Source organism: Colius striatus, chromosome 3 (assembly GCF_028858725.1).
Source record: "Colius striatus isolate bColStr4 chromosome 3, bColStr4.1.hap1, whole genome shotgun sequence".
Lineage (NCBI taxonomy): Eukaryota > Metazoa > Chordata > Aves > Coliiformes > Coliidae > Colius > Colius striatus.
The window spans coordinates 48,794,671-48,818,616 of record NC_084761.1 but is presented as its reverse complement, the minus strand read 5'-3'; the positions used below and the strand labels follow the sequence as shown (position 1 = coordinate 48,818,616).

At 38.7% G+C, this 23,946-nt stretch overlaps 1 protein-coding gene across 2 annotated transcripts in view; it reads left to right on the top strand.

Annotated features, from left to right (window-relative positions):
• The window catches only part of GRID2 (glutamate ionotropic receptor delta type subunit 2), a 737,077-nt gene that overhangs the window by 648,190 nt on the left and 64,941 nt on the right, over positions 1-23,946 (top strand). For both annotated transcript variants that reach the window (XM_061992861.1, XM_061992860.1), the window contains one exon: positions 13,015-13,181. In XM_061992861.1, the coding sequence (XP_061848845.1) occupies positions 13,015-13,181 (167 nt within the window). The remainder of the gene's footprint in view (positions 1-13,014; positions 13,182-23,946) is intronic.

Sequence of the window (23,946 nt, the reverse complement as noted above, 5' to 3'; positions counted from 1 at the left end):
ATGATGCAGGGGAGTCTCTGCTTCAGCACACCTCCTCCTCTCTTCCCTCACTGACCCTGGGTTCTGCATGGTCGTTTCTCTCTCTCTTCCAACTCCTTGCACCATGACCAGCCAGAAAAGAAGGAAAGAACAGAACAAGAAGGAACAGGAAGAACCTTCCTCTTCCACCTTCTTCTTTTTTAAAAAGTGATCGTGGAAGCACCTAATTGGCTCAGCCCCAGAAGTGGGTCTGGCTCAGAGCTGAGGAGAGTTTTGAGCAACTTCTTACAGAAGCCATCTTTACAGCCCCTTTCTCATTACGAGGAATGGCTCCATGTCAAACCATGACAAGTCTCCTTCTCTGGAGTTTTTCAAAACCCACCTGGATGTGTTCCTGTATGACCTGATCTAGGTGGTCCTACTTTAGCAGAAGAGTTGGACTCTAGATCTCTAGAGGTCCCTTTCACCTCCTAGCATTCTATGATTCTTCTGTTAAATAAGCAGAATCTTTCTGTAGGTTGAAGAGTAATGACAACTGTAATTTTTCCACCATTTTATTCTCTTTCATTAAATTGCAAGCAGTTTATGTCTCTCTGTATTTGAATTAAGTGAGAGAGTTGTCCAGTTTGAAATTGTGGCTACAATAAATCAGTTTCTTTTTAATAGCCAAGGTATGGGAGGAGAGGATTAAAGTGCATGTGGAGTATTTTAAGAAGCATTTTAACCAGGCTGTAATTACATTTCATTCTTCTATCAGTTTGCATAAAACACCCAATCAGGATAGACTGTACTACTCCCTCATTTGGATCACAAAGGCAGGTGAGGGTTGTTTACCATTCTTGGCTCTAAAGCTTTCCTACTGCATGGGGGCTGATTGGTTTTTTATGGCTGTTTGCAGAATGGCAAGTTAATCAAATGAAACAGACCCCATTCCCTGCTGAATCTAACAGGGAGGGATATAAATACCAAGATCTGTTTCATGATGAGTGGAAAATACAATGCATCTATAATGAAAAAAAACAGTAGATAAGCAGCTGTATTATATAAGTCTGTAAGTACCAAGGATTTCTGGTCATAACATCAATCAAAGAGCAGAAGCTTTGATTGTTTTGTCACTGACCTCAGTACAGGATTTCCTTGTAATACTGTCATGGTTTAATCCCTAGCAGAGACTAAGCACCACACAACTGCTTACTCACTACTACCCTCAAGGGAAGAGGGAGAGAATCAGAAAGGTGAAAGTAAGAAAACTTGTGGTATGACATAAAGACAGTTTGATAATAAAGCAAAAGCCACAGATGCAAGAAAGCAAAACAAGGAACTGATTCAGTGCTTCCCATCATCAGGCAGGTGTTGAGCCATCCCCAAGGAAGGAGGGCTCCATCATACATAACAGGTACTTGGAGAGACAAACACCATCTCTCCGAGTGTCTCCAGCTTCTTCCTCTTCCCTCAACTTTTCATGGCTGAGCATGACACCATATGGTGTAGAATATCCCTTTGGTCAGTAGGAGTCAGCTGTCCCAGCTGTGTCCCCTCCCAGCTTCTTGTGCACCCCCAGCCCACACACTGGTGGGGTAGGCTGAGGAGCAGAAAAGACATTGACTCTGTGTAAGTGGTGATTGGCAGTAATGAAAACATTGCTGTGTTATCAATGCTGTTTCCAGCACAAATCAAAACCAACATAGCCCCATACTAGCTACTGTGAAGAACATTATCTCTATCCCAGTCAAAAGCAGCACATATACCTTTCTAGCAAGAATTCTCAACCTGTGAATAAACAAATCTAGGACATGGCATCTTTTCATTAGTGAGCCTTGTCCCTAACTGTGACACAAATTTTCAAGAAACCTCAGAATTTCTCATCAATCTTCCACTAAGTGCTGGCTGCAGTTCCTGAGTATTCCTTTGTATTAGAGATGGATGGCCAAGACATCTTTCTTGTGACTGATCCAAGGTACTGCAACACACTTTGGCCCAAAACAGTCTGAATTTGTGACCTCTGGGAGACACTGAAAAAAATAATTTGTGTCCTGCAGCATGAAGAAACAGTGTGAGCTATTTTCCTACATTGCAGATGGTTGGAAGAAGGTGACAAATACAAATTTGAAAACCACTAAATTTTGTTTCACGCATGGCAGGAGTTCTGAGCATGGTTGTGCTTTATGTGACACTTCAAGTATGCACTGGGGAGGCTGCTGGACTGGGCCTCTCAATAGGCACTGGTACCTTGTCAGCTCATTCATAGATCTTTGTTGAGCATAGATATGAGAGAGGACATCGGTCTGCTCATAGAGGAGAGGCACACAGATACTGCTTGCTCAAAAGCAGAATATGTCATGAAAAAAATTAGATGTTTATAAGAAACAATATCTTCAGAATCAAAATTTTGGCCTCAAGTGCTAAAGATTTGTTCAGGTCTCGTATTTACACACACAAGTTGTTACGTGAATCTCTCTTGGATTTCCAATGTTGCAGTTTGCAGCATAATCTGGAGGCAACATATAATAATATAGAAACAGATTGTGCAGATGTAAGAAACAGAGGTGGGAAAAATTTCTCACAAAAGGAAAATTTCAACATCAGTTAATGAATGTTTGCAAAACTCCTTCATTCCTTCATCTTTCCAAATGATGCTATTATTAAATTAAGCATTTTTACCCATGCTATAGTTGTGCTGAGTCGATTACCCCTCACGTCCAACATGAAAAGTCTTTAGTTCAAAACTGGCATCCATTGAAAACAGTCAGTGGCAGACTTTGTCTCTGTTTGTATTTGCATTAACCAGCTTGGAATCTGACTTGCCTGTTCCAGACCTCATGAACAGAGTAATGTGGAGGGAAAAATCTCATAAGAGCAAGAATTACTTTAGACAGCATTTTGTAATATCCAGATCCATTCCTTGCTGAACGAAGAGAAATTACATCCAAATAACAGAGAAACTCATAGAAGGTTTGATTTTATTTTTTTTCAAATAGTACTCCTCATCCTGATGGAGTTTCTTCAGTCCTCATAGAGTTTTATGTGGTATGCCTTTTGACAGATAGTGTCTCAGTTTGTATGGTATCCTTTCATGATTTATATTGCACACATTCTATACAGTTTCAGTATGTTTTAGTGACAACTGCTCTTTAAAATTTGTAAGCTATGAGGTGTTTCTAACACCACATGAGAAGTTTTATGTATGTTATGTGACTACAGTTTTGATTTTATCTTTCTTGTATTATATTCAATATGTAGCTTTTTTAAAATTTGTATTATGCTCTTGCAGTATTTTATGCCCTTACAGGTCTATGTTTTATCTCTGTTCATTCCGTTCAAACACTGCTAGGCCTCTCTTCTGAGTGTGGGCCCCATGTAGATACAGAGTAAGTCCATTGAGCCGTTACTTATTCAATAGCTGCCAAGCGTAGACGCCTATACCGAGCCTTAGATTCTCATTGAATTTGCATTATTGGGCTCTAAATTATTTGAAATATGACCAAAATTATAAACACAGCTAAAAAGAAGTCAAAAGAGACAAGCAAAAATATTGTTGTGGTTTTATCTTCTTCAGCTACAAGAAAATAGGCTTTCATAGATATGTCATACATAAGATAAAATTGGATAGATTTTCCTGGCATTGTTTTTCCTCTGATTTTCTTGTATACTCTTGTGAATGAAACTTTTTCTAAAATTTAACATGACTTATAAAGCAACAAATTTACTACATTGGACTTGATGTAGATGTTCATCAATAGGAAATATGCTTTCCATTTGTGTCTGAAGGGATCATATATTCAGAAGAAGATCCCGCATGTGTGCAGTTGCATTGCATATGATGTTTCAATATAACTTAACAGAGAAAGATGTTTCTACACACAGAGCACAGCACAGCTGCATAGCTATTGGTGTGGGCTGTGTGTACAGATGCAGGCACACAGCTCTTTTTCCTGAACACTTGGTCAGGCATATACTGCGAATTTGTGAGAAGCTGTGTAGCATCTTTTAGTATCTCCCTAAACAAATGAAGAAAAATATCTTCACTGTTTTCCTTTTCAAAATCCATATTGAAGGAACAAGGAGCATGCCATTACAATAGAACTAGGCAAGTAATTTTTTTTTTTTTTGCTTTGTCAGTCAGTTAAGGCCTTTTCTATACCCTTACCACTGTGCTGGCACCTGGCATGTTTCCAGGTGCAGTGAAGTACTGTGGCTACTTCGTCCAAAGCCACTGAAAAAATGTAGTTCTTCCCTGCATTTAGTATACATGCATCCAACATACTGTCCCTCTCATGGCATAGTTCTGTAGAACAGAAGTTATTTTTAAGTTACTTTATGATATAAATGTAGCTAAAAATTAACCATCAGTTTAGATATTCATTCTTCTTATAGTCAAGGTCCAATTTGTTTTTCAGGAAGATAAATGACACAGAGTGAGATTACATTTCCTAACAAGGTAATGGCATTTTTCAAGCCATGTGAGCACAGATGCCAGGTGATAACTGCTGCACTTTGGATGAATTGCTAGAATGTCAGATTGATGGGTTTAAGATGCTATAGCTTGTGTTTTCCATTTTCCTTCCTTGTTGTTTGGTGCTAGCTAATGAAATAATTTCATTCATTCGAGTAAGATATTTACTTGACATCCATGATTAGCTGGGCACTTAGCTGTCCATGCTGCATGCACAAGTACCTGATTTGCAAGTGCACTGTGTAACTTGAGAAAATCACAACTGATATTCCTAATTCTAGGTGAAATGGTACTCCATTTTAAGAAGGCACATCAGCTGATTGCATTGTATCACCATGATTAAAATAAAAATTAAAAAAACCCTGCACCATCGTTTTTTCCATTCCATAAATATTTTAATTACACTTTCCTCATTACTCAGCTTAAAGATGCCTTGGCACTTTTATTAATCTGGTAGAAGGACTAGAACAAGTGTTTGAATTTAACCCAATTGTATTATATTTTTCAAAAGAACAACAGTGACACAGGGTTTACACATTAAACTCAAGTTAAGAAAATAGGTAAGATAGACTGACTAATCACATTGTATATTTGCCAAAAAACTGCTAATCTTGTTTATGATATCATGAGTATTCACAGCATATTTTGTCCAAGTTTGAATCCTGGAGGCTTGGGCAAAATGTAAGGAGACATAAATTTCCATGATTTATGGGAAATCTAGAGTAAAGCAGGAAATGCAATTGCTTATTGTATTGATGATTCTATTTATAGAAGTTTAGGGATTTTTTTAGATGTCTACAAACATAGATCAAGTAAACCAGAGTGAGTTGTCATTAGGGATTCATCCTCTGGAATATTAGAGTTATTGAAACTCTAAGGAAAGAATACACTGGTGACAAGAGGTGATGTGGTAGCACTATTAGAGCAATAACAGCTCTTAGTGCACTGACTTGGTGATACAGGGACATTTATCTGTGCAGCATCGACCATCTGGTGAGAAGGGACTGAACTGCTTGCAGAAAACCTGTTCAGGCTTAAATCAGCTGCTTACCTGGAAATACTGCAGGGCAGAAATTTATCTGTGGAACTTTTCTGGAGCACTTTTCTGGAAACTGCCCATGGCATCAGTCTGATGCCTGAACTGGCAGCCTGAAAGAAATGCTTTAGTTAGAGACACCTCATGACAGCCCTTACTGAACTCTCAGTGAAAGGGATTGCTAGGGATCACTGAAAGATGGAAGGTTTGAGAGGTTGGGGCAAATCTCAGTCTGCTCCTTTTCTCAGCCATGTAAACTGCTGTGCTTAAGGGGAAGATTCACTGCTAGAGAGGATGATTGATGGTTTCATGCAGGTTTTCCAGATGAAGAAGTAACTTTCAAGACCACCAAAGTCTATATGTATGCAAACTGATGTGGAAGCACCGAGCTTTATAATCCGAAACTGTTCCTTCATGCCCCAGCCCAAGCTTGTGAGATGCAGTGCAGGTTGCCAGCAGTTAGTGCTTCTCGCTCCTGCAGGGTACCAAAATGAGGGGAAGCATGTAAAATTATTGTACAATGTAATTTCAGAAGGGGAAAGAAGGAGATCTAGGAAGCATTTATTTTGGAGTTCCAAGATACTGTGTCTAGATTTGCAGTGCCAAGCTCGTTGCATCCAAACCTGGGCAGGACATGGTTGTCAAAAAAAAGACAGATAAAATGGCCCAAAAAAAGATAGTTAATTACGTGAGTAGTTGGATCCTATTACCTGATCCTGTATCCTGAATCCTATTACCACTATAGAAGTGGTCAGAGCCCTTGTACAAGGAATACAAAAAGCCTGAAAGTAATTAGCTTTAAAATAAGTTTCTAAAATGAAATGGTATTGTTTCAAATGAGCTTTTACTGGAGGATTTTTCAGTATCATTTTGCAAGGAATTTTCTTGTCATTAAAGTTCTTTTTTAAGATGATGAATGGTTTTGATGAGTAGTTTTTTGACTTTTGATGATTTTTCTATCCTTGCAGTTGCTATTCAATAAGTGGTTTTTTTGAATAAGGAATGCAGCCCAAGAATTGCAGTTAGATTGACTCTGCTTCTATTCTAAAGAATGAGAACAAGAACTCTTCAGTAGTGCCATGCTGAATTGATTTAAGGGATGCTGCTTCTTTCTAAATTCACCTGCTTCTTCTTCATGATACTTTTGTCCACAAAATTTTACTTTTGCACCCAAATTAAGAGGATTGATCTGTGTACATTTCCTGATTTAAATGTTCTTTTATTGGAACTTAGCTGCCAAAAAAAACCACAAATATGTCAGAAGGGGGGAGTCACTTTAGTAGTTTGTTTGCCTCATTATTGAGACTGCCACTTTGCTACAACAGACCTACAGTTTTTGAGGAACTTGAAGTGCTTTTATATAATTTCTGTATATGACCTTCACTGCTGATACCCTTAAAATAGTCTCCATTACTCTCTACAGCACTTAGTTTTCATAAAATAAATGAAAAGCTGACATAACAAAAAATTAGTTTCTTACTTTTCAAAGGTTTGCTTTGATATTTTTTCCTGTTGTTTTTTCTCTTGTTTTTCTTCCATCTGAAATGAATATTAGCTGTAATGAACCTGTGGTTCAGCTGCATGTCAGCAATCACCATGATGTGCTGCCTTTTTAGTGCTTTGCTGTGATTACCTGCAGAAGCAGCTGGCTCTGTTCTCCCACCACCCTCACAAATTGTACCTTTGATTGGCCTCTGCTCTGTTTTGCTCTGCTTGTTATTTTCTTTCTTGTAACTTAAAAGAGGCGTTTAATTACAATGGCAGAATGTGAATGCACTGAGCACTGGAAAAATTCTAACATAAAGGTACCCTCTCATTACAGAGCTCTCATACCTGAGTAATTCATCTAATTCCAGATGAATTATTCAAGGTCTACCCAGTGTAACAAGTGAACATGTGATGATGAGACATTTCTAAGGAAGCCGGTGGCAGGTTGCATATGAGGAATTAATGCTTTCCCTGATGAAGTTTTCTCTGGAGCAAATAGACATACCATTGAAGCTGATATTACAGTGTAATGAAAGATAAACTTCATACTGAAGAGGAGATGAGGCTGGAATTTCTAACCTCTCCTTTCTTCTCCTGAGCTCCCTGGTGTTTCATTTCCTGCTGCTCTTCACTCCCGGGCACTAGCTCTATAACTTTTTTATAAATGATTCTGCACTTCTCTGTTTGAATAAGTATGAATAATAAGTTTCAATGTTTGTCAACTAGTGACCTTTGAATTTAAATAGCTTTATATAGACCCTCCAAAATGCCATCCTAAAGGATTATTATTATTATTATTATTATTATTATTGTTAACTGCTTGCCTTGATGACTGAATAGAGTTTTCATGTTTATACTGGAATTTTTATTCTATGCTCTAACACTACCGTGGGAATCCAACTCCTGTCATGCACCACAGATAGCTGTCAGTCAGATTCATATTCTGCCTCCCCGATTGCATGACTGCATTTCACTCTTAAGTTATGCAGATCACACATATTGGCCTGCAAGGGAGTGTGGGGTAAGCAGCTTCAAAATACAGAAAGTTTAGTTTTGAGAGAACTGCAAATTAGTAGATTTTATTCAACGAATCTGAAATATAAGATTTTACTGATATTTAAACAGAAGTTAGCCAGAGTTGTGCCCTTTCTGAACAAAACGAATACTTAAAACCTGCGCCCTTGGAGGAAATCAAATTAGCAAATGAGAATTTATCTGAAGGCAGAAGACCTGACTTTTGCTTCAGTCTGATAAACAGCAACTTCATTGGCCTCTTGCAAGAGGATTATGGACTTCAATGTGTTTCCATTCCTTTCTGCTGAATGCTCTTTTGTGAATGCCATCAAGCTGTTTGGCAACATCTGACAACACAAAAATCTTGATTTAAGCTTCCACCACAATTTTTTTATCTTTCCTTTTCCCATTTCGGAGTACAATATCCACATTATGTATATTAGCTCTCACTCATATATTTGCAAATGTTCATTCAATTTTGTTCCCTTTTCTTCATTCCTCACATAATAGCAGTCTTGGCAAGGCTGTTTTGTAAACTGGAGCACAGCCCTCTGCAGGCTGCAGCTACTGTATGTTTGCTGAATATGCAAAGATATATCAAAAATTGAATTTCTGTACTTATACGTGCAAGTGTCTCAGGTCCACACTGACCAGCACAGGGCTAGTAACATCGGGTGATGTTCTTACCCTGCATAGTCAGTGCAGTGGAATGGTCCATACTAGAGAACATGACACTCAAATCACTGTATGGAGCAGGTGATCACTCAGTGCCCTTGGTTGGTTTTAGGACAGAGCTGTAGTCATAACTGCAATGCTGTTGAAGGGGAGTCTGTTTCTGTTCATGTGTTCTTGGCTAAAACAACTGACAATTTTCGTAGGCAGGGAGAGGTGTACAGCAGTTGAAAGGAAAGGATGGTGCCTGACTTGTGATGAAAATGAGTAGAAAAGGCACACCACTATGCCACTGAGGTGTAGGCACAGAGTATTCAGAGACTTTAGCAGCATTGGTTAATAATTTTCATGCTGTCTTCCATGAAATTATTATCATTTTAATTGGTTGAAATGTAAGGTTTCCCTAGCCTTGTGTTGTTTTTAGAACAGATAACACATTTTATGTATTTAAAAGAGGTCTGCAAGAAAAATAACTTTCAGTTCTGTTTAATCTACATGCTATTGTGTACTTTTTTTCCTTTCATGAGTGAGGATTTTTTGTATTTCTCTTAAAGAGGAATTTAAAATACATTGTCCAGGAATTCAAATATGAAAAATTGAATTGTTATTTATTTGCATTTTTTTCCTGAAATTTATCATTTTCTAGACCTAGAAATGTGTTTTTAGAATGCTGAAGTTGTTCACAAATACATTATTCAGCATACTCTGCATGAACAGATTAGCTCTAAGAAGAAATACTACCCACATCCACATTGGCATGAAACATGTATATGCAACAGTGTAATGGCTTTAAATGCTTTCCTTGCATAAATCAACTGATTTTCAGTGGAATCATCAAAGATAAATTTTAACTAATATCCACAAGCAGGGCTTCAGCAAGTAAAAACCTTGTAAATGTACAGTGATAGAAAATAGAAATATAACAGCCTTACAGAAATAATTTTACCATCTACGCGCTGGTGCTCTCTATTCTGTGTAACAGCTCCTTTTACAGTAACTCCTCAGAATTGCTCACAGAACCATGAAGTCAAGTCAAGCACTTCTGTCTGGTACCATACCTTTTGGTTTCACTTAACAACCAGAGTAGCCCTCGAGTCCAAAATACTCTGGTGAGCAACTAACGGGTTCAATTTTGTCTGTATTTTTTTTCTTTTTTTATTTCCTATGGTGATATAGTCATCAGATACTCCAAAAATCTTTTTAGCTATTGCCATACTGACAGGCAGGATGCCACAGGGAAAGAGATTTCGGTGTCATTTCTCCATGTCCTGACAGACCAGAAAGCCAGGGTTGCTGCTGAATGCTTCCCCGGTGATTCTGGGCTGCACAGTCATGTGTAAACAGCATTAAGAATTGCCACCATCCTGAAATGTTATTATCTCAACAAAAAATGTCTATATAATGGTGTGGAAATGGAGAATCACGAGTGGTGAGTTACGTGTGTTACAAAGACCGTTTCTTTTTCCACTAAAATTTTGCTTTCATTCAGTCCCCATAATTGACAGATCGTAAACTCCCCAGCTTTTTCTCACCATGCAGAGCCGGAAAATTTGCTGTTCATTTTAAGGCCTAAAGTGTACATCTTCAGTATAGCTCTCAGAAAGGTACAAAATATGCACTTCTCATAGTAGGAGGGAGAAAGAGAAGGATATAGGTTTTTAATTGACATTTTGTTCCAAAATTCCCTTTTCCTTTCACACAGAGCATCATTCTCCCTTTTCATAGTATAGGTACCCAATATTTGTAGGTACAAATCTGTAAAATATCAATAGTGTTCAGCTGATACTCTAGCATGTATGTTACTCTAGCAAAATTTTATTCTTAGATCTTTAGGCTGAAACCAGTCCTAGACTGCTTGAAAGATCCACGGGCTGACAGTTTAGACCATGAATCTCAGAAGAAGAGTATACTAAAATGGGAATGGTATGCCTCCTGAGCTGCCAGGTAACTCATTCTTTCTTAGCAAGACAAGGTGTTTTTCTCATATCTAAAATATAAGAACTGGAGACAGTTCAAAAGCAGTGTCACTGCTAACAAGAGGACTGAACTGATAGATTTGCAAGATTAAAGAAAGCTATATCCGGCTCAGCTCAGTATCAGAAAGTTTCATCAATAATTGAAAGGCTTTAGCCCCAAAGTGAGAGTATTTAGAACTGTTAAAGGAATGACATAAGAAAGTGGGGTTTGGTTTGTTTTGTTTTTTAAAAAGTAGTAAAAATAAATACATTGAATAGCAATGAAAACTGTTAGGCTGAGGAGTAGTTCCATAAAGAGAGTGATTGCAACCATGACAATTGCAGCTTAGGTTTGCTCCATGGATTTGAATTCCCTAGAATTGTAAATGGATAAGGCAAAAAATGCTAAAAAGGATGTATTTTATTGCATGGAACAATCGTGTGTTAAGGTAGATGGCTGGGATGATTCTTTCTGGCTCTTCAACTTCCTTCCAGTCCCGTGCACTTTAACTGAGGGTCACTGTGATCTTATCTATGAAAAACAGTATCTTTGTGGGAACCTGAACTGTGATATTATCAGGTCTTTTCTAAGGATCTTATATATACCACTTCATCACAGATATTATTGACAGTAAGTGCTTCTACCACTTTTATGTATTCTCACTGTGAGTTGTTTTACAGCAAGGTAGACAAATCAAGAGAATTTTTCCTGACCAGCTGAGCAGCTGATAAGTCTCTTTACAAGCACTGACATGAATTCAATGCACTAGGATGTTGAAAGGGTGGATTATGACAAAAGCGGGTGTCAAAACATTACCCTCAACTCTCTCCATCACCTCAAAGGTTATCTTACTGCATGTAAAAATTATTTGTCTTTTGAAGCCCTCTTCTCCTTAATTCCTTTGTTTGGAAAGTCCATCTGATCCTATTCAGGTTTCATTTCCCCTCTTCTGATCTTCTGCTTTTGTCTCCTATTTCCCTCCCTTGCTGTCTGTACATCATGATTCTTTTTCAGGCTGAGTCATTATCCCTTTAAATGCTCCTAAGAAGGATTTTTTTCTGAGTCATACTATCTGTTTCTTACCCAAGCGGTGCATGTAGGAAGATCAGAATAACCCAAGCTAGGAAGAACTCTGTGAGTTGCAATGCCTATAAGACAATCATGCAAGTTGTACTGTTTGTTAACAGTGACTTCACTTCTGTTCCTTACTCCTTGGTCATTTAGGCAGACCTAAACGTCCGCTGGGAGAGGAAAAAAAAAAAACCATTCTTTACCATTTTCAGAGCCTGAAGATTAAAACTGATCCCATCCTGCATTTGTGTGTGTGTGTGTGTATTTTGAAAAGAATTTCCTTTATCCTGCCAGTCACACAGAGTCCTCAGATAATATGGCTCCCTTTCTGCTCCAAAATCTGCACAATCCTCCTCATACCACGCTTTACAGATTGAAATAGGAAATATTCCCTTTCCTTGTCAGCAGTGTTTCATTCAGATTGATTATTCATTAAAAGGAAACTGTCCCAAATACAATCCTTCCTTGAGCACTGCATCTCATGAGGAAGCAGCCAACGTGGCTTGCTTCAGTAACTTTTATGTGCGAACAGTCTCTAAAAACACAATCTGTGTTGTCAAGGCCTAATCTAAATGATGTGCTAACATTCCTTGTTTTGATAAGCTTGATTCTGAATAAATGCTGAAATTTTCTATACATCCTATATTTTGAAGGAAAATATGGAGTTGTTTCAAATGCAAATGGGTAGTAACATGTTACCTTAAAAGCTTTTCAATATAATGAGTTGGTTTGGATTTATCGTAGCCAAATGGTTAAAATTGCTTACATGATCCTGACAGATTAAAGTCTTCAAAGATACACAAAAACCCTTCATGCTGAGAAAAATAATCCCAAAAAATCTAGTAGATGTGATTTTGCCCACAATCATGTGCACAACCCAAAAGACAAATGAGTATTTGTGATGTGTACAGCAATCTGAGCATGACTGAAACATGGGTCTTCTTGAATGGTGGTCTTCCATCTGGATAGCTGTGCCTACTCTCCCATGCTTCTCCCCATGTGAATACCTACCTTCCCTCTAAATTATTGTTTTTGCAGCTCAAACAAAAAACTTTGGGGGGAATTTGGAATTTTGCACGATGGAGGGAGCCTATTTCCTTTGTTCCCTGAAGAAAAACAGTACAGGTTTCCTGAACAACACTGTTTCACCAACAGCATGTTTCTTCCGTTTCTACTGCGGTGCTCAGCCAAACCATTGTGTGGCACCAGTCACACTGCACTTTTTAGGCACCCAAACTCCACTTTCTTTGATGAACAGGTTATGCCAAAACTGCCACATTTTTAAGTGTACTGACCTTTTGGACTTGATAGTCTGTAGTCTGAGCTTTTCCTCTGTTTATTGCAGGTGAAATATGGGAACTACGCCTTTGTGTGGGACGCAGCAGTACTGGAGTACGTGGCCATCAATGACGCAGACTGCTCTTTTTACACGGTGGGGAACACTGTTGCAGACAGAGGATATGGGATTGCACTGCAGCACGGCAGCCCTTACCGAGATGTTTTCTCACAAAGGTAAGGGTTTGGGGAAAGAAGAGCAGGTCCTAAGGGAAGATGTCTATCAGCTCTGGACCCTTCTTTTAATTTAATTTTCTGTGAAGGGAAAACATTTTGTGCTTGCAAGCCACTTCATTTCATACATAGGCATTAATTTCCTAGGAGAAATAAGATTATTCACTTTTCTAGAAACTGAATTAAAAATACTTCTTGCTCTCATTTGAATACTTCTTGTTCTTGGGTCTTTTGGAAAACACTCATGAGATAGGCTGAACTTCATTAGCAGGAAAATGAGGAAACAGTTGATTAATTTGTTACATAGGGATGATATAACTCAGCTCTTCCTGTTACAGAAGTCTTTTCTTAAAGAGAAAAAAGAGAACTTGGGCATTGATGGAAAAACTAAAGGGGATGAACCAGAACATTTGATGTTTCAGTAAAAATACCCCTATTAGTACCCAAAAGCATAGATGCTTATCCCAATACTTATCCATTTTGGGGGCTAGAAAAGTGACCTCTCTGGAGATGCTTCTTTTACTGTGTTTCTACTACGATCAGAAATACTAAATTAATTGTACATGCTGTGGCTTTGCAGTACTTTCTCTTCAATCTAATATTGATTCTTAGATAGGGATGTGTGTGAAATATAAAACATTTTAAAAGTGTAATATCTGTGGTCTGCCTTCTAGGAGGAGACGTGACTAATCTCATGGCTTAACATTCTGAATCTATCCCCTCAATTCGGTTTCCAACAGTTTATGTTAAAAGCATGTAACAAAATATTTCAGTCGCTGTGATGGAATTTCATTTGTGTGGTTGCCATAGTGAGCATGAGCTATTATGTCATATGAATATACTTCATTCAGGCAAACGCCTTTGTCTTTAGTCCATAGAATGAGGTAGGAGGATTCAGAGGAATCACTATCTGCTCACATATACTGCAAGAGGAGAGAGGGCTTGAATTCTTAGAATCTGTTCTGTGTTTGGAATGACTTGACTGAATTTTGTGTTGACCTAGCAGAAAGATAATATAAAAGTTCACATGATCAATTAAAAATTTAATTTCAATTAAACACATATATGCTTTATACATTGCAATTAGAATTACAGGCAATTTATTACTGAATACATAAACATTCTAGCCATGTCCAGTCTGGCTCTGCTAAAAATCTCTGGCTCCAGAAAGTTCAGGGTCTCCATGCAAACAAAGGAGTAACATTAGTTCCTATAATCTTTCTAAAAATGCTTAGAGACCTCAGGTACTAATCAAGGTGTGGTCATCTTCTTCAGAGCATTGCACACGTAAGCTTGACTACAAAAGTCTGAAGACATGGGGGGGTTTCATGGGCTGTGTCATTATTACTGGACACAGAGAACCTGCCAAGTGATGTGGCTCCTGCTCTCATAGGTAAACATTCCTTATCCCTGCTGTCACTGCTCTCCAAGTAAAGGTGAATGTATTCAAACTGTCCCTTAGGGACACCTTCTGACATCATTTATATACTTGTTACAGTTCTTGGTACGTGGAGGAAATAGTCACAGCTGGTTCTGGTAGGGAATTATCTTGTTGCAGTATTCAGGACCTGGAGAGGCTACGTTACATCTTCTGCTGATACACTGCCTTTGGCGACTTCCAGATCATTGGTCTGTGCAGGCCTGACATTTCCAAGTACAATTTTATTTTGTAACAAAATTTAAGCCTTTCAGTGTATTATTATATCTTGAAGCTGAAGGAAAGCAGAAAGAAGCATAACAATTTGCACATATATAACTCTTTTTATCTGAGGGTCTTTGAAGCAATATTTAAACATTAGCATCTCTCAGTGGCAAGTAAATGCCATTTCCATTTAATGCTTAGGGAATATAAAAAGAGTATAAAAAGACTTAAATAAATTCCCAATGTCAAATGTTTTTCCCTGGTGGAATCAGATTTCCTTGTTTTCCATTTTCTGCTATAGTTATCTCAGTTCAGGTGGATGAAGAAAGAGATTATTTGTGAAATACTGGGCCACAAGAGAGTGGATGGGTATGCAAAACTCACCAGTGCTGAGAAAGTAACTCATTACATTATCAAGAGTAATGGTTGAACAGAGAAACTGAAATTTGCTTGGAGTGATGCTGCCTACTAGAGACTTTAGAGAGCCTGCGCTATATATTCTGAAAATGGGTGTGCTGGCCCTTAAATTTTTATTTCTGTATTATGAAAGCATATTATATTGCACTTCTAATTATGTTCATAAATATAAATTTACAGTTTGGAGCTGAGAAGCACCATATAAGAAACTAACACACAAAAGAGAAAGAATGGTTACAAGGTAGCTTACAAGATTTTGTTCTAAAAGCCCTTCAGTACTGTTCCTTATGATTACTTGTATTTTCACAAATCATCCTTACTTTTCTTCATAATGAAAAGGCTGAACAACCTTCAGCTGCTGCAGCCTGCATGCAAAGTAGAGAGGGAAATAGATTTCACTGTATAGGATTAGCAAATGTTCACATGAATATTTCACGTTCTTTAATGCAGTGGGGAACCAGTTTGAAATACATTGGCATTTCTTGATCTTTCCTAAAATAAATATATTTATGGGAAAATACAGGGCTTCTCTTTCATGAAATTTCATACAAACCCATAAGCTGTGCAGTGTTAAATCACTAGGGTGCCGCTGCAAGAGGTCTGGCAAGCTTACAGGAGATTTTGGTCTCAGTGCAGGAAGCACTGGCAAGAGTTTAAGGTTTTTCATTACCTTTTCTGAACATTGAGGCGATTTCTAGAGAAACAGGAAAAGAGATACAGAGGTGTAAACACCCACCCCTTCCCTCTCATGCTATGGGGCATAACAGTCAAGAAAACACTGTGGTAAATTTTAGGCATTTGGGATTTCCAAAAACACTCTATGTTTGGAATGTCTGCTGTGTTGTTCTCCAAGAGAACAACACATGCAAAAGCTTGAAACAACCAAGAGCACTGTGAGAACCAAAGACTCGATGATGATCCTAGTGGCCCTGTACCTGTGTTTGGGATGTGGGACAGCAGCTGATGACATTCTGGTTTTCTAGTCCCATAGCACTGAGGAAGCACAGGAGCTGCAGTGCCCTGAGCATGGTGCAGAGTGGGTGCTGAGAGCTGTCCAGTTGCTACCAGCTAGTGCCTAAGTATGTGCGTGGGATGCGGTCCTGCCAGTTCAGAATGACCTTCTAGTTACCAAGAAACCAGAAAGTTAAAATGCTTATATTATGCAACAGATGAATTAACACAAGAGTTTCAGTATGTGCTTGATTTTTAATTGATACGATTACTCAAAGTGTCATATGGGAATGTGCTGCCATTGAACCTGCATTACATCTTTTTATGTTTATAATTTTGCAAGTGTAAAGGGACACTTGTAGCCTTTAGAGAAAAGAGTGGGTGCTCCCATATATTTAAACTGATGCAATTTAAAATCAGAATTATTCTTACCAATGCAAGTTTGGGTCTAGTGAAATATTAGTGGAGAGTGTGGGAAAATGCCTATCACTTAGAAACTCCATGCACATTTTCTGAGCTTTCAAAAAATTAGTTCCAGCCAGAAGATAAAACCCTGTTCAGGATTAGTATTTCCAGACTCAATGAAATCTAACACTTTGAGGGTGAACACATTTTTTTTTTTTGGTGAGAAAATTTTTACTGTTCAAAGTGCAATATCAATATTGCTTCAAGAAAGCATTTTGTGCAGGTACAGTTTAGGGAAGGAAAAAGGTATCCAACTGAAAGCACTGTAAAAAACCTGATCTTTAAGATGATCAGGGGACTGGAACATCTTTCATGCAAGGAAAGGCTATGGGAACCGGGGCTATCTAGTCTAGAAAAGAGGAGACTGAGAGGGGATCTTATTAACATTTACAAATATCTAAAGGGTGGGTGTCAGGAGGTTAGGGCATCCCTTTTTTCAATGGTATCTAGCAACAGGAAAAGGGGTAATGGGATGAAGCCGGAACACAAAAAGTTCCAGTTAAACATAAGAAAAAACTATTTTACTGTGAGCGTGAGGGAGCAGTGGCACAGGCTGCCCAGAGGGGGTGTGGAGTCTCCTTCCTTGGAAGTCTTCAATACCCACCTGGACATGATCTAGGTGACCCTGCTTCTGCAGGGGGGTTGGACTAGATGATCTCTAAAGGTCCCCTCCAACCCCTACCATTCTATGATTCTATGATTTAATATCTTTTCTAGGCCAAAACAAAGATGTGAGCGGTCTGACTGCAGAATGAGATTAGCTTTTTGCTGTATTGGGATTGCAAAGTGGCCAGCTGGGGTCCTATGCAACACCTGTGACCATTTGATGCCTAACTTTCTCGGAAATAGACACTTCAAGTCTATCCTGAAAATAGGTGTGTAGTTGTAGCACAAATGATATAGAAAATAATGTGGGTAACATTTGAATAATGGACCTGTCATAGTATCCTGATAACTTCATTCATGTGTTGCAGATCTTAACAAACACATCTTGCCATGCCATTAGGCAGCCAGTTGATGTGCTCAGGTAGATTACTGTCCCCTTTTCTTTGCCACTAAGACTTAACCTTCCGAGCACCAGCAGCCTCCAGGCAGCGTGTCAATTTTCTCTTTCTAGATATTTTTCTTTCAAGTTAACGACAGGGGCTTCGATAATAGGAACTGCCAAATTTCCTAGGAGAGTTTTAAGAGCATGTGTCATTTGCTTCATGAAGAACTGTGTGCTGACACTAAATTTGACACCTATTAAGAAGTCTTTTCAGCCCTAAACTTTAAGACTTCCGTTGCACCCCTGAGAGGTATAAATACAATTTCAAACTCTTTTCAGAATATTTCATAGGATCTCTGTGCTTCCTACCGTGCAGCAGCAATGGCTCAGGCACTGCACTGGTGGCTGGCTTTTGGTGGGGGTCAAGAAGGGGGTGGCAGCAAAGCACTTGGATCCCCCTCATGTTCCTGCTTCTTCTCTTGCTGACTCTCTTCTGCTCTACAGTCCTGGCTGCACAGCACATTAGAGGCAGAGGGAGAGGAACACTAGCTTCATACTCATCAGAGTCAAGCAGACAGCTTTTCACTTAACTAGGAGTTGTCAAAACCCAGTACTATTGAAAAAACAAGACATAGATTTTTTGCATTCCTCATATCCCAAGGGCATCCATGGGCATTCTGCTCCAAACACTCCACTTTTAAATAACAGGAAACAGTGAAAATAGGGAGAGAAAAAAAAAAAAAAAAAAAAAAAAAAGGCAAAGTTGCCCTCAGAGCGCAGTTTCTTGTTGTTCAACTGTGTTTCTCCAAATGGCAATCAGTCCGGCCAAGCACGAGCTTACAGATCCTTAAAGAGAGCGATGAGGTATGTGATGACATAATGTATGGAAGATAAAACTGCCATAAAGCTTCTATAGAAACATCAAATTGAATTTGGCATGTCACAAAAATTCACAAAGAGTTTGTATTGCTGATAGAAAAGTCAGTCACTTTTTTCTCTCCTAGGGGGGTGAGAATGGAGTCATAATGGTTTCCTCATGGCAAGCCTAAAGACACCTCACTAACAAGTCTCCTCACTATTAATTCTCTCTCCTTAGATTTTCATTCTGTGTCTTGGAGGTCACTAATGTCCAAAGATTCCAGCACAAGGAAAATTACTTCCTTCCTACTTTGATTTCTGACTCCTTGGGACCATGTACCCCTTTCATTGAGCAGATCTTCCCTTTCTCTTTTTTTTTTTTTAATGAAAATTAAAATTACTCTCTGATTTATCTTTTACCATCTATGAGGAAAATAAGAGTTTTTTAATACATCCTAAGCCTGCAGAGGACTGACAATATTGATCTAGTTGGATTTTTCATAGTTAAATATAGTGATCAACTGCAGAACAGTGGATGCCTTAATAAGAGTTCAGTTTTGCTTTCCCTTGGTTCTTTGTGTAGAATTGAGATATTATTCTGAGCTATATCTATAACATTCTGAAGGATATAGCAGAAAAACTACTAAAGTCTTTGCCCAAGGAACTTTTTTCTTTTAATTCCAAAAAATTCATAAACTCTGCAAATTGTGCAGAGTTGTGGGAATTGTGGGACTTGAAGCAAACTCCTGACTTTAAATAAAAAACTTTAATTCTTACAGTCTGCCCTTAGATCACGTCCCAAGTTCATATAACTGAAATCACATTATGCAAAGAAAAAAATATCAAAATTAACTCCAGACTTCTGAGCAATCTAACATGATAATTCAATCTTAATTGATTTGGATACAATCACTGTTAATAAAAGCCTTAACTTCAGAGTAGCACATAATAGCAAGATAGTTTCTCAGGTAACCAGGATACTAAATAAAAAACCCTGAGTAACACAGCAATGTAATATTTCTTGACCATCAAAATTAACAGTCTATCCTTACTTTTTGCTGCCCCTGTTAGACTTGTATGGATGAAACTGTGAATTGCATCAGGCCCTAGGTCTCAAAAGATATTCACTTTCCTTTTTCCTGACCCAAGTCCTCTAACATAAACTGCAATTGGCCTTTGTGCCAGGAAACTCACCGTGTGGAAATGCTGATCAGACAGCCAGCTGCCTGCCTCAACAGAGCTGCAGGGTCATCTTATTCTGCACAGCTCACTCATTCGGGCCACCAAATCCAGGCTCAAGACCTGTAACCTCAAATGGATGACAAGAAAACACATACCTTCGTTCTGATTTTTTTAAATGTCATCCATTACTTCATATACAGCCCTAACAGAAAGTTTTTGCCCTACCACTATTCTCTCTTCATTTTCCTACAAAGCCCACGACCATCTGATCCAAGCTTACAGTAATCCTTTATGAGCACATTGTTAATAGCTTTCCCCAAGCATTAGATGATCTGACATCCTTTTGCATCCTACTCCACTAACTGTCTAATGCAGAGCTGCAGGTTTTAAAGATTCCTGCACTGTCATCAGAAGTGATTCCTGACTTTATTATCTGTTTGCATCTCACTTGCTAGCTGGGCTGCTGGCTGCAGGACCACAGAGAAGCTGTAGCTCCTACACATCACGTTGTGGGAGCAGGAAAAAAATGGTTTTATTGATTCCTCATGGTGTGCATCTGGTGCTTGTAGGTCTCACAGTAAATTCGCGATTAGAAGTTGAAAGAGATGAAGATGCCTACAGAAACACAGACTTTATCAACTTTTTAATCTGCCGTTATATTAACTGATGAGGTGAGTTAAAAGATTCTGCAGCAGGTCTGAAGTTTATAGCATGGATATAATGGAAAATTAATTAATGAAAACATATAAAGGCAGTGAGCAGATTAGTGGACTTTTTAAATATACCATAGTATCATTTGATCAGGTAAAGTTAAAGTATCCTGAAGTAGCAGCACTGAGATGAAGCATAAGAAAGAAAATTGTAAGGGAAAAGCTTAAGTTTTTCTTGCATTCATACACTATAAATCTATGAGAGTTAGGGAGCTGCCTGCCAGCTTCATCATGAGAAGGCAACTCTGCATCCAAATGATGTTGTGGTGAAGGAGTAACTGCATGTTAGAAAAGAGGTGCTCTGAAAAAAAAAAAAAATCCAGCTTAATGCCTTCTTTTTTTCCTAATCAATGCTCAATTTCAGAAAGGATACTACATTCAAAGTTTCTGAAAGGCAAGCCAAATAAGCTGTTTATGCATATTAATTCCCCATTACCACCCATGAACTACCTCAAAGAAAACAGTCTAATAGTAATGTGTAGACTACAGTCAGTAGAAATCTTTCAGGCTATTTCTTACTACATTTAATCCACTGCTATAGCCTTAGGCACCTCAGACTTGGTTAAAAATGGCCAGATATTTCCTGATGACATGTGCAATTCAGTCAGTGGAAGTAGTGTTGCTCACCCAGCTATATGGAAGCAACATTTATTGTAAGCTGAATTGTTCATGTGTTTTAAAGTTTTACAGACTCAGTAACTGCATGGCTGCAGAATTTGAAGCTGCTTGGTTATAAATTTGATGACAAGAAAGCCTAAAAGAAGTCTCACTGAGTGGCTTCTGTCCAAGAACTTGCCTTTTTATGAATTTCTGAAGATATTAGGTTTACAGTTAATGCACATTTTCCTGTAGTATATGTTTTGTTTTCTACCTTCTCTTATGTTTGTGTGCGTCAGTCATGAGAGGAACAGGTTTAACTACTCATTCCAACTCAGTTGGGCAGCTGCTGCGTGTAAAACAAGTGCAATGGTTTACCTGGAAATAGGAAGGGTCCAGTCATGCAGCTATCTTGATAAGAGAACCATAATAATCACAAATAAGGGTTTAATTGGCCTACCCCATACCAACACTACCTGCCAAATGTTCTTGACTCTTGACCTAAGTTGCTCAAAGCACTAGTCAACCTATTTCAGTTAAAATGAGCAAGAGTAGCAAAACAGGATAATAGATCTTTCCTAACCCATTTTGTTGGCTTAAAAGGTAATTAACCTTTAGCTGGACCATAAAGCTGTTCTTCAGCTGATCCCGTTTTCCAGATAAAAATGAAAGGGTGTTGCTTGAAAATAAAGCTTGTTTTGAAAGCTGAGATATGCTCTGGTAAATAGTGAACTACATGGTATGACAACTAGAGGGACTTATCCATACCTGAGCTAAGAATTTGACTTCTGTCTTGAATTGCTGCAACAGGGGGCTACCTCAGCCTGCAGAGATTTCCCCTGCCATAAAACACCTATCTGCCATTTGTCACCCATCCTTGAGTTGTCAGTAGGTGAAAGAAGGAGCCAGCCTTACTTGAAGACTTCAGTCCAGTTCAGAGGTAGGAAAAGGGGGGAAAAGTGTGTGGGAAGTCTCCAGAACATAGAGCCAAGGAAGAGTTGTAGCAGGGTTTGTGGCAGAGATGTCTTCCTTTGAGGAAACAGGGTACCAGGAAAAAGAAAGCTAATTGCAGGAACAAAGAAAGTGAGAGGAGAGGCACTAAAGAGGCACTGGGTGCTTGTGAATGATTGTGGGAGGTGAATAAATAGAGCCTTCCTTATTGCTCAGCTCCATGCAGGGGAGAGATTAATCAAGTGAGTAGTAAACTACCCAGAGAGGCATTCTACTTTGTCTCAGAGCAAGCCTGTGGAGTAGGATGCTTCCCAGAGTAATCAAGTGGAAACAGGAAAGAGCAAGAGATAGTGTCCTGAGTAGGATCACCAGTATGTCTGAGCCCAGTAGAGACAATTGTATTAGTGGGAAGGTAAAGATGGGGTGAGGAAGCTTTTACTCTCTGAATGTATCAGACCTTAGTTGTGTTGAGGAAAAAATGTTCTGGGAATGAGGCATCACAAGGTCTTAAGGACTTCTGTCCAAATCCCAGAGAAGACTTGATGGCAAGGAAATGAAGGCAGTAAGATGCAGAGACGCTTACACCAAGATTTTTATCTGGTATGGTGTAAACAGTAAGTAGCTTTGGAAACTTCTGTGCTGTGTGCATCACTTACTGTGTAGCCTGCCTGGGCTGCACTGCATGCCACAGCCATCAAAGGTCTGAGTGGTGTGAAGTGGGCACATCAACAGCTTGAGAACACATCTAGCTGTCCTACTGCTGCTGCTGCTGCTACAGGCATTACAAAACCTGTGCCCAGCCCCAGAAGAGCAATAGCAGTGCTGCAGCCTGTCCTGGCACCAGCAGGATAAGAAGCATAAAGTTGCAGCATGTCAAAACACTGGCACAGGCAGCACGCATGCTCAAACAGGCTATGCCAGTCTGATCTAAATCTCCTTTTTCATAGACTTAGGCCCTAGCATTGGCCTGGTTCAGAACAGTCTCCCAAACAAGCACACCTTGGCTCCCTAGTTTTTTTTGTGGGCTCAAAACAGATAGAAGCATTTGCTAACACATTGGATATGTGGGGGACTTGTTTACACAATGTCTTTTCTGCGCTGCTTTAGTGTCAATCAGATTGGGTTAGTCCAAGAGAAAGCAAAGCCCTGATCCCAGCCATCATGGCTTTGATGACTTTTCTAAAAACCAAGTGCCTTTCCAGACCCACGTTTTGTACTTAAAGATTACTTCGTTCTGCTTTATGACTAAATACAATCAGAAAAAAAAAAAAGATTATATGGCCAAGAAAAAACTATGTTTGCCACTTTATTCATAAAATACTTTGGCAAAGTACATTTAGTAATTTGCCATTGTAACCACTTGCATGTAGAGCATCCAGTGCTGAGCTCTGACACTGTATTTAGTTCATACTTTGACTGAAAACTTCCATTTATATGCATTTATTCTGCTTCACACATTATGTTATCAGTCACTTTCAATATTCCAAAGTCACTGCAGACTTTTTCTGACATACATTTTTCAGAATGAAATGCCTTGATTGCTGTTATTACAGACTGCTGCTCCTGACTAAGGGAAAAGTCTTATATAGAACCAGAATATTGAAATTGCTCAATAAAATAATAGATAAACTAGAATATAATGAGAGCAGATCAACAGAAATAGAAGCTCTAAATGCCCAGACCAAAAAAAAAAATTGAAACAAGCCAACATGAAAAAAGGAGAAGAGAGCAAAGCAGGATTTATAATCCCATACAAGAGAATTAATCAGGAAAAAATCTTATGTTTTTAACTTCATATGCAAGGTATTGAAAATAGCTCTTTGCTGCTGCCTAGTAGTGAGTCATTAAAGTTTGTCATACTTGAACTTTCTCTTAGTGAAATACTTTATCATACTTCTCTAATGATCACTCTCAATAGAAGGATTTTAGTAATCATTCCATTACAGTCACAACACAATATAATGAGGGGTTTTGGTCTAGCCCGAGAGGATCCTTACACTCCTGATT